At 33.9% G+C, this 12,039-nt stretch overlaps 1 protein-coding gene across 3 annotated transcripts in view; it reads right to left on the bottom strand.

Annotated features, from left to right (window-relative positions):
- The window catches only part of PTBP3 (polypyrimidine tract binding protein 3), a 71,770-nt gene that overhangs the window by 17,610 nt on the left and 42,121 nt on the right, over positions 1-12,039 (bottom strand). For all 3 annotated transcript variants that reach the window (XM_012721571.1, XM_012721572.1, XM_004677429.2), the window contains 3 exons: positions 8,847-9,011; positions 6,594-6,704; positions 5,062-5,236 (listed from right to left, as the gene is read on the bottom strand). In XM_012721571.1, the coding sequence (XP_012577025.1) occupies positions 5,062-5,236; positions 6,594-6,704; positions 8,847-9,011 (451 nt within the window). The remainder of the gene's footprint in view (positions 1-5,061; positions 5,237-6,593; positions 6,705-8,846; positions 9,012-12,039) is intronic.

Below are 12,039 nucleotides of genomic sequence, written 5' to 3'. Positions count from 1 at the left end.
AAAAACGAGAATAACTAATGAAATAAGGGAAAGTTTAGCCTACTTAACTCACTTATTGAAAGCACATCAAACATTCTTCTAGTGCTGAGGAAGCACTGAACCATCCAGTCAAGACTCTCCATTCTTGCTAAACTTACATTCAGGTTTGCTTAAGCTCACAACTTAAACAGTTCATTTATACAATAGAAATGAACTTTAAGGCATAAAAAATGACTTAAAAAAAGACTTTAATATAGTTATAATTATGACAATTTACCAAGCCATTGTAATTATTTAAACATACAGAGATATAGATCAAATGCTTTGCCACTTCCATAAAACTGATGAGGCCTGTGATTTGCAGTGGACTGTGTTTGATCAAGAATACAGACAGAAATAACATATACCACTTCTACACAGAAGCTTCAAGAGGCATTAGTATTAACATTAGCTCTCATATTCTTCAGTTTCTGTCACTCAAATAAGGGTGGGGGGTAAGGAGTGTAAGTCAGAACACTAACAGATTTTGGAGAAATAAGGAAAATGTTTGAGATAATTATTAGAACTGTCTAACAGTTACCAAGGCCAAACCTAAAAAACTATTCCCAAGTAAATAGTAATAAAACACGTATACAAATTTTTATAGTCTTATAAAATGTCCATATAGCTGTATTACCCAAATAAATACAGTAACATTTTAGTAATATAACCTGTTACATAATTGCTTAGGTATCTTTTTGAAAAGATTGTTATACAAACTTTAAGGGAAAGTTTATATGATTAATATACAAGGTGAAAAATACCTTTTAAGAACTTTTGAAAAATCAGGAGTGGTATAAAAGGGGATGGTCAGGGTAAATCAACGAAAAGAATCTAGCACAAGCAAAATATGCCTGAGACATCTGGAAGAAAAACACTCCAGGCAGAGGAAACATCTGTAACATGTTTAAGAAACAACAGCAATGTCTATTTGGTGGACAGTAGAAAGAAAGGGAAAGTGTCAAAGGAGATTATATGAAAAAACAGTAATCCTGGACCAGATGATATCAAATCTTGCAATCTTACTTTGAAAGAAATGGGAGCCCATGGAAAACCATTAACATTAGATTGAACTATGACTTTTTAAATTTTAATTCATATACAATAAAACATGCATATGTAAAAAGGTACTATGTAAAGATTTAATGTCTATTTAAAATGTGAGGTCATCTAAATCAAGGTAAATATTTCCATTAACTCTAAAAAATAACCTGTGTTCCTTTGTAATTCTTCTCTGTAAACCCTGTCTCCTGCTTTATGTCATGACAGATCTTTTTATCTTATAGACTTATACATAAACAGATTTACATGGTAGGTGGTTCCTTTTTTGTCTCATTTCATCATAATGTCTCGACTAGATTTTATTTTTCGTTCAGTATAATTCTGTTTTCCTTATTCCTTGTCCTACTAACCTTATATTGACTTTAATTTTCTTCTTCCCAATGATTAAAGATATTGGGTATTTTTTTTATGTACTCTGCCATTCACATTCATCATCTGGAAATTTCTACTTCAAATATTTTGCCCATTTTTATCAATTTCTTTAATAGTGAACTATAAAGCTCTTCATATAATTATAACTGATTTGTCTGATATATGTATGACAAATATTTTTCTTCAAGTTTATGAAGTTTGCCTTTTGGGTTTTTTTTTAAACAGTATTTTAAGATTGAGGACCTATTTCAATATGTAGTGTGGTATGAGGTTCAGGTTGCTTCTTTTTTCCAAAATGTATAAAAAATACCAGTTAAAAGCTAATTCCTTCCACTATCAAATTTGACATTGACTATTTTGTTGAAAGTCAACCGACCAGTTCCTTATGGTCTATTTTTCTAGATTCTATTCTGATCTATATTTCTTTAGTGGTATTACCAAACTGGTTTGATTATTGTAGCTTTATATGAAATCTTACAGTCAGGAAAATTAATCGGAATTCCTTTGATTATTCTACTTGCATAAATTTAGAAATTTGGTCCACTTTACTAAAAAAAGAAGAAAATATTGAGATTTAGGGAAAAATTAATGAAATAAAGCAGTTTTATCAAGGCTGCTGGATACAAAATCAAGAAGCAATAATATATTTCTACATTAGCCATAGTTAAAAACAAAACTGACAATTGCTGAAAGTTATATTACATTTATTCCAAGCAGCACCCTAAATTCTTTATCTAATGTTAAAGAATAATACTGCTCAAACCTCCTACCAGTATTATTAAACTCATTTTACATATGAAGGAAAAAAAAGAGCAGAGCAATTAAGCAATCTGCCAAAGGCAATAGAGATCATAAATAATAGCTCCAGGATCAAAACCTATAAAGACTGGTTCTTAGGAATAAATCCAACAAAGCACATGCAAACCTTGATAGGAAAAAGTCACCAAACTTCACTGAAAGATACTAAGCAACAGAAATGAGTGGAGAGATGTACAATGTTCAAACAACATTAACTTTAAAAGGTGATAAAGTCAATTTGTAATCTGATCAAAACCCAGAAATGTTTTTTCAGGCTAAGAGGGGAGGCAGGGTGGTTGATGAGCTGATCCTAAAAGCTGTCATTACAAATGGCAGGAATTGCCTATATACTGTAGAAGAATAAGGTAAAGGCTTATTACTCTATCAGATATTGAGGTTTGCACTAATGACAAAAGAGAAATAGACCAATGGAACAATGACCAGAAAATGACCTAAGTGAATATTAATTTTAAGTTAATGGTATGTATTAGCAATTCTGGAACTATAATCTGTGTACTCTCGGATGAGTAAATAAGGAGAGGATAATGAAAGAGATAATGGATAATGAATGAGAAATGGATGCTGGATTAGAATTGGTGTTTAGCAATTAAATCTCATGATTTTTTTTTAACATACAAAGAAAACAGATCTATGAAGCACACACACATACACACAAATATCCTAGTCACGTCCACTTAAAGTGCTGAGAAGCAGGGACTCACTATTAGCAATGAGTACATCAAATGCCTACTTACTGATTTCTAAATTCCATTCCACTAAAAGGAACCAGGTCATTGGAGAAATGGCCAATAGCAGTTTGTTTTTATAGATTTATTTTTTTATGCACACAGAACTGGGGTACAAACCAGAGGTGCAGGAGGTTGTGAGAGGCTTCACCAGAGACAGAAGGGGGACAGGACAGGCACACTGACTAAGTGCACTGCTGAGGGGAGCAGCCAGCGGGTCAGGAAATTTCTGCCACACCATATGGACCACCTCCAGGGTAGGGGATTAAACTCGTCTGGCTAAGCTCGCTTGCAGTGCTGCGTCCTAACCCGTTGCACCACCAGGGAGGGCCCCAATTGCAGTTTTATAGCAGGTACGGTAAAGAAGATTCTGGATAGTAATAAACATGGGCATTTTACATGCTTTGTAAACTTTTGTATAGGTGTAAGAAGCACTAAGAACAGGGGTACAGTACTTAAGGCTTAACCCTAGGAATTTTAAAGAATAACCTTTAAAAGAAAAAGAGCCAGTAAGGCAGAATATGTCAGGAGAGTGTGGTTTTAGAAGCGAAGTGAACTATTAAGTATTAATAAAGACAATTAACTCACAAAATACATTAAGTATTGTTCTCTGGTGAATCACCTATCTTAGAGAATAAACAATACTTCGCAATGAAAAAAGTTGTTAATATTCTAATATTTTACATTAGAAACCAATTTTTACTCTTTTTTTAAAAAGATTTTTTTCTTTATGCATACAGAACTGGGATACAGGTCAGAAATATAGGAGGTAAGGAGTCACCAGAGACAAGAGTGGAGAGCAGAAAAGTGAGACAAAAGATATGCCACACATCCCTGGACAGGGGTCGAACTTGTCAATGGCTTCATAGTGCTGTGCTTTAACAGCTGCGCCACCAGGGAGGGTCCTCTTACTCATCTTTTAAGAAAATTTTTGCACAATGAAGAACACTAATTATACCAACAGAATAAATTCAACTATTGGAATGAGTATACAATTCTGTATTTGATAGCCAAGTTTTGGCATACTTGAATGATAGCCCATTTTTACCATTTGTTATTGAGATGGTAATTGCAAATACCTTTGGCTCCAACAAATCAAATGATAATAATTAGGAGCTAGTAAAAAATGTAACAACTTGATCTGAAAAAAAAATTGAAATTTCAGCAGTTTAAAAAAAAATGCACTGAAGAATTCACTTGATGTTTTAGTTATAAACAACATAAAGCCTTTTACTTTGAAATAAAGTTACAACCTATTTTATAGATAATTCTGGACAACAATTTTGCAAAGCGTTCTTTTTCCTCACTTGAAAGTCTAAAGTAGCCATAATTCATATGTCATTTTGGAAAGGAAAATCAATCACAAAGGGTAATAAAATTTAATAATATCTAAATAATCAAACACACTTTTGAAAACTGGAAAACCATGTAGTAGTCTAACATTGACCTAATGATGTATCCAATTAGGCCATCGACTACTTCTACCTTTAAAGAAAGATTCACTTTTAAAGTATTGATATAAATATGTGAAGACTTTAAATAAAAGGAAGTCTTCAAAGCAGTATTTGCAAAAACAATTTAGAAAGCTGTAGTTCATTAACGAAAAAAATGCAACCTCACACAAACTTAAAGATGGAAATTCTGAAGTCTAAAAAATACTTTAAAATCTTGGAAAAAAAAAATCCTTGAATAAAGAACATTCACCCAGGTAGTGTTTTAAAATGTAGCTACTTAAATAGGAAGAAGTATTTCTTAGGAGCTCTTATTTTGCTGTCTATAAATAAACCAACATACTTAAATTAGTGTTAACGTGAATCTGTCTACTTGAAGAGAGGGAATGTAGACCTTATAAAGAATGACTAATATTAACATTAGAAAATGAAACTTGAAGTCAATTTCAGCTATACACGTTTTGCCAACTAATAAAAGCTATTAAGATTTAATTAATGGGCGTATTTTGTTCCATGATTCTTGCTTTCTTTTAGAAATCCTGACATACATGAATTTATAAATAAAACTTAAAACTTCAAAAACGTGCTTTGTGATTCAAAACAGAACTACTCACCAAAAGCAGCAGCCATAGGGGGTTCAAGGGATGGCTGGCCATCACCAGTAGGAAGGTCTAAGCGAGTGAAGTCTCTGCTTTTGTCATTATTATATTTCACATTAAGGCTGGTGAGCTTGGAGAAGTCAATGCGCAGAGTGCAGCATGCATTATAGATATTCTGGCCATCCAGAGCCTAAAGCATGTAAGAAAGGGACTGATGTTTTGAAGACAACAACACTGATAATTTAAGCAGCCTCCACTTTGACACAGAGTAGCAATCAGCTGTAAAGCAGAGAGCAATGGACTAGAAGAGAAAGACCTGTATTTCAGCTGATTGAGTCTGAGAAAAAGAAATTCGCTAACTCTCAATATTTTCATCTGTAAAATAAGAATAATCCCTTATCTTGTCCATGGTAAGATCACATGAAAGAGGAGATTATGTAAAAGCTTAGAAAATAATGATATTATTATACTATCAATTATAATTTGCCCACAGCAAATCCTCAAAGATATAACAACTGCAAATTTCATCCTAATTCCTTTTAGTTTAACATATACAGGTTAGGATGCAATAAAATCCTTATATATGGTACTTGTCAGATCTACAATATATGAAATAATATTTACCATCTATTGCTCTTCTCTTGTAACCTTATAATACTTTGAATAGTAGGTTGAGAGAAATCTGGAGTCAGTTCAAATATAAGGCAAAAGATTAATTCCCTCTATCCAAATAACAATTTGCCAAAGGGTATCTGTGGTCACTTATGACTTCCATAGATATTCAAACTTATGAAGAGTTACCAGAAACTAAAATACTAAAATAAAACAAAGCACAAATGTATAAAACCCTGACTTGATGTACAAGACACCCTGACTTATGACAGCAACTGACATGTAAGTCTTCAAGTAATACATGCTGGCAGAGGGTACAGCGACAAGAAAGGCCACACTCCTAATTGAGAGCCAGGTACTACTGTGTCACACCAACATACGATAAGCCTTAGTTCCTATCTTTCAAAAATCACTGGAAATAGTCCAGATGAATGACATATAACAGAACCACAATTAGGGCTGGAGAGTAATAAAAGAGAAGTCAAGTATAAGCAACCTGAGTTGTGCATGGATTAAAAAAAGACAACATGAATTGACAGCAGCATATTTTTAAAGATATGTCTTCAATTCAGAGCTCAGCAGAATTCAACAGTGAATATGGCTACAAAAGTAGTGTTCAATCTTTTGCTAATATGACAGAAGTAAATGAAGACACAAGCACAAAGATAATTCTACTTTATTAGTCAGGTTATATCAAAAGCATTGTGCTCAACTATAGACAAATATGAAGAGGAAATGAGTCCCAGAAGTCTGAGAAATGATAGCACATGAATTGGTACATTTAAAAGCTGTAAATGTCATTTATGTATTTTTACCAAAAAGCTTTTAAAATACATTGTAAATTGGATTAATGAAAAACATCTATGATCACTTCCTTCAGTTGTCACTAAAGTGACTGATTAAGAATTGAAAAATGAAGTAAAGAACATAATTACCATTTTGGCATACTGTGCATTCAATGGGTCAGCATACTGAAGCAAGGCTTGAAACTGATTATTCTTTGTAAAGGTGATAATCTTCAAGACTGTGCCAAATTTAGAAAATATCTGGAAAAAAGTTCACATTATGTTAAATGCAAGAAAAAATTTAGACTAACCAACTTTTATGAATAAAAACTGATTCATGAATCCCATTTTTAAATGGAAATAATTTCCTCTATTAAAACTTTCAGTACTGGAACCTCCCTGGTGGTGCAGTGGATTAAAGTGCACCACTATGAAGCTATCAGTAGTCTCTGCAGCACAAGTTTGGTCCCTGGCCAGAGAGCTGACCCACACAACACAGCAGATCTCTCTCCTGTCTTGCCCACTGCTCCCCTCAGCAGTGAATTTTGGTAGATCTGCCTGTTCTGCTCCCCACTGTCTTTGGTGAATCCTCTCACCCCCTGTACCTCTGGTCTGTACCCTAAGTTCTTGTGTGTATAAATAAATAAGTCGCTTACAAATAAATAAATAAAGCTGTCAGTACCAAAATCATTTAAATTAATATTTAAAGTTAACCTTTGGGGGAAAAAAGGTGTTTATCTTTAAATATTCATGCCTGGTTTAACACAGTGCTTGACACACAACAGGCACTCAAATATTTAACCTATTCTATGCTATGTCAGAAATATAATGGCTTTACAAGGCATAGGAGCAGAAGTTGAACAGTCCCTTAGAATCAGCATATACTTGAAATTTTAATAGAAAAACTAGAAGATATTGAAAGAGAAGCTGCTAATGATTCAAATATTCAGAGACAAGAGTCTGCACTTATGAAGAAAAACAGATGGCAAACACACAAGTAAACAGCAATATCTAGTCACGAAAGGAAGGAGTGAGAGAAAACCAAGTGCAAGCTAAAAGGTAAAGAAAAGTTAAGGAAGCCTCTCTGAGGTATCTTTTGAGAAGAGGAGTACACAGAGTATGGATAAGGTTTTCTTACTGATTCCAGGTTACTAACACTCTTACCATACTTGTTCTGTCATAGCACCACAAAGGTTCATGGTCAGGATTACCATATACTCTGAGAATTGGTTGGAGAATTATGGTAAATATAGTTTTGTAAATAATAAACATACCCAATATAAAATAAAGTAACAAATATGTAATTTGCTATTGTTTGGAAGATAAAAGCAATCATTACTAAATTATGATGTAAATACTACCTAATTTCCTTTCCCCTTCAACTTTGTTAATGTTTAGATTCTTTATTTCACTTAACATAAACAACCTGAAGCACACCCTCAATAATACCTGCCTAGCTATGTGATTCATCTCAATCTGCTGAAGACTATACATTGACTGATCGAACCATGGTTCATTAGAAGAAATCAGACTGTCAAATAGGTCACACAAAAGTCCATCATATACTAACCTCAGTAGACCCCTCAAACAACATTAAAAGAACTTAATACCCAAGACAACAGAACTAGTATTAAAAAATAGGAAGCCCTCAACAAACAAACGATAAATCAACCAGCCAAACAAATAATAAGATGATAATGAGCTCACAGGTCTCAATAAACACCTCAAACAGAAAGGGCCTCCATTTGCCAGTCAAAAGATTGAGTGACTGAAAGGTTTTCAAAACAAAATCTAACCATTTATTATTTACAAGAAACTGACCTTACCAAAAAAGAGAAGCATAGTTTTAGAGTTAAAAGCTAGAAGACAGTGATACAATCAAATGAGAAACAAAGGAAGGGGGGGAAAACGTTAAAAAAAAAATCCAATACAATGCCAATTAGTAAAGGTAATAATGGATGGAGAACACTACTGTTACCTAGAAATTAATATGATACAAGAATAAGAAATACCACTCATTTATACATAGAATGATGGAGCACTGGAATATAAAAGATAGTAACAGAACTTAACAGATATACTGGTAACAATACAATACTGAGAGACTTTCATACCCCACTTATACCAACAGAAAGATTGGAATCAGAAAACAAAGCCTTAAATTAGGAGTTAGACTAAACATGCCTAGCCAACCTCTACAGAACATTCCACCCCAAAATCACTGAATACACACTTCTTATATACTTTAAAAAATTCAAGTATTTGAAGAAAAAGGAAATAATCACCAAAAAAAAAATCTGATTATTTATTTCTAGTATAAAACAGTATTCTGTTCTTTTCTTTTTATCAACCAAAACAACAAGCTAAAGGAGACAGTGCTTCCATAAATGTGCTCCTCCTTACCTGATGAAGAACTTCCAGAGTAACAGGGTAAAAGAGGTTTTCGATAATTATTCGCAGCACAGGGCTCTGCCCAGGTAAGATTGTGCCTTCATTGGTAGAAGCTCCAGGAAGGGCCAGACTTCCAGACTGGACAGCACTGACAGCCTGCAATGCAGCTTGGACTCTCTACATAATAAAAAATGAGAACTTCTGATTACATAGCAGCATTATATGAACCCTAAAAATTAGCTGATATGAAGTAACAGCTAAATAAAAACATCATTATCTACTCATTCTGGATGTGTATCTATTCCATTTGTGATCACTCAAGAGTCAAAAGACCCAACGTCTTACCACAATGACAGACAAATCAGTCAAATTTATTTGATGGGCAAAAAAAATACATGGCAAATGCAGAGGGAAACTTTTATTTTTATGCCTACTTTTTAAATGACAATGGAGGAAAATTATTAAAATAATGTTAAAGGTAACTTAAAATCAATCAAAACCTCTTCCCCTCACACCCCCTTCACAAGCAATTTTATTTCTAAAGTCTTCTGGTACAATATGGAGGAGGAAAAGAGTTGTAGGGATTCAGCTGGATTAGGAAGGCATCCTGACAGAGAGCACCAAAGCCTGGGTGATACCAGAAAATCATGATGAGTAAGGCTACCTGCCAGTGAGAATCGAACAGCCTGGCCAGGAGTGTCGGAGTGCAGAGTCAGGAATGGGGGTCCACATGGCCCGGGGGTTAATGTGGTCAAGAGCAAGGTAAAGAGGAGGATGAGGAGGGCTTGATTGGGCTAAGGAAGACATTCGGTGGATGAGAAGGCTGACATGGAGTGTTGAGCCCAAGGGGCGGTACACAGACATTTCTAAAAATCAGGTTCCAAGGAAAGAAACACAGGCGTGCTAAAAATGTCCAATTCCAGAGGAAGCACCAGGAAAGGATAGTACTTGTGTATTTTTGTTTTCAAACAAGTAGTTGTTCGTTTTTTTTTTTTAACCAAAATGCAAAGAATGAGGGGAACATGTTAAAGGGTTTCCAAATTGCCAAATGTAGTACAATTTGAAAATCAAAGCAAAGATCAATAATTAATCCATCAATAACAAAAACAGGAAACCAAGTCCATACTGAAATAAACTGAGAACTTATAAGGAACAGTAAGCTTAAAATACCTTAAAACAATATATCCCAAAATATTTTTCTTTACCCAAAGGGCATAAATTAACATCAAAATCATAAAAGCATGTGCCATCTTATATGTTGTAACAAATAAAAGGGAACATTATTTTTGTGATACATCAAAGAATCTTATCGTAAAAAACATCACACAAACTCAATTGAGAAACATCCTAGAAGATAAGGTGCTGATAATTTTCAAAAGTTTCAATGTCATAAAAGTCAAAGACAAACTGAGGAACTGTTTCAGATTAAAGGAAACTAAGAAGATAGGAATTCTAAATCAAACGTGATTCTGAAAGTTTGTTTTGCTGTAATAAACATCATGAGGATAATTGGCAATGTTTGAATGTGAACTAAAGGATAGAGGGAAATAATACATCAATGTGAATTTCCTGATTTTGACTACTGCATTCTGATTGTGTAGAAGAATGCCCTTGTTTGTAGGAAATGCACACTAAACATATTGAACAATGAAGACAGGCCTGTTTAGCACTTTATTCCCAAATGTCTTGAAAAAAATCAAAAGCTCTCTATATTATATCTACAACTCTTTTAATTTTCTGACTGTCTCAAAATTTAAAGGATCTTAAAAAATGAAAAAAAGGAGGGCAAACGGAGGCTAGTAATAAATGAAGTTAAATGAAAGTTTTCATCAATCTTTTGTTTACTACTTTTAATACTGGTTATCAGTAAAATATCTGTGTCATAAAATGAAAACTCCCACCACTTTAATGTAGCAATTTTCATTCACTTGTTATTTTAAAGATCAGTTTTCATGAGTTAAATTTTTACTGTATCATATCATTCCACTGATGTACTTTGAGTAGTTTTCCAACATTTTGCTAGAACAAATAACTTTAATGACTATTAAATAAAATAACTTCTAAAAACAAGCAGTTAAAAAAAAAGATTTATTTATTTATGCATACAGAACTGGGGTACAGGCCACAGGTGCAGGTAGTGAGAGGATTCACCACAAAGCAGGGAAAAGAGTATGCAGATCAAAGAAGTACACCGATGAGGGGAGCAGCAGGGGGGTTTTCTATGCCATATGGATCACCTCCAGGGACAGGGATCGAACTCGCACTGAAGTGGCTGTAGCCAGCTTGCAGTGCTGTGTCCTAATACAATGTGCCAGCAGGGAGGGCCAAATAGGCAGTTTTTTATTTTCTGTATGCTTAACACTGAAAAATTTCCACTTTTATATTTACTACAACTATTTTTATCCCTGTCCTCAACATTATAACAGCATTTATAGAACTTACACTGATATTTATGCATTAGGTAATATATAACTGCCAACTATTCATTTTCCAAAAAATTATTGTATTTTGAGGACAATATTAATATGAATAATTATTTGAATATTTTCTAACATTTGTTTTTGAAACTATGCCCTTATAAAACCAAGTATGGAATACTCAGTCCCAATACCCAATCCCACTTCAAAAATGGCCGTTATCCCATTCATTTCACATTGATCTTGCTGGTACAATTTTATCTGAAATAAGGGTTTCTACTGCTTTAGAAGGTATGAGAATTGAATCAGATTTCCACTTAGAGCCTATAACAAGGTGAGGATAAGGTGGGGAGGTGACACAGTGAACAAAGACCAAGAACTGACAAGGGGTCAGAATTAGCAGAAGATATTATACATAACTATATCCTTATTCCCCTTCCTACCCCTACCCCCACAAGAAGGTAAGCAGAGACATGGAGATACAGTGCTAGCCCACATAATGTTCTGTAATGATGGGATCATTCAACTATCTGCTCTGCACAATATAGTAGCCACTAGCAATGTGTGGTTATCAAGAACTTGAAATATAACCAGTTCAACTGAGGACATGAATTTCTTGACTTTTATATTTAATCAAGCTTAGAAATGTCAAGAAAAAGATAGCTCATAGTGAGACTTTAAGTAGAATAATGGTTCCTTCCCCTCTTAGAATGAGTAAATCTTATCAAAACTAAGCCTATACAGTCAAAAATGAACTTAACCTCACTGACTTTACTTCACCCTCCTAT

This window comes from Condylura cristata, unplaced genomic scaffold (genome assembly GCF_000260355.1).
Source record: "Condylura cristata isolate star-nosed mole 26May11 unplaced genomic scaffold, ConCri1.0 scaffold00006, whole genome shotgun sequence".
Taxonomy (NCBI): Eukaryota; Metazoa; Chordata; class Mammalia; order Eulipotyphla; family Talpidae; genus Condylura; species Condylura cristata.
This window is presented reverse-complemented; position numbering and strand designations above follow the sequence as displayed.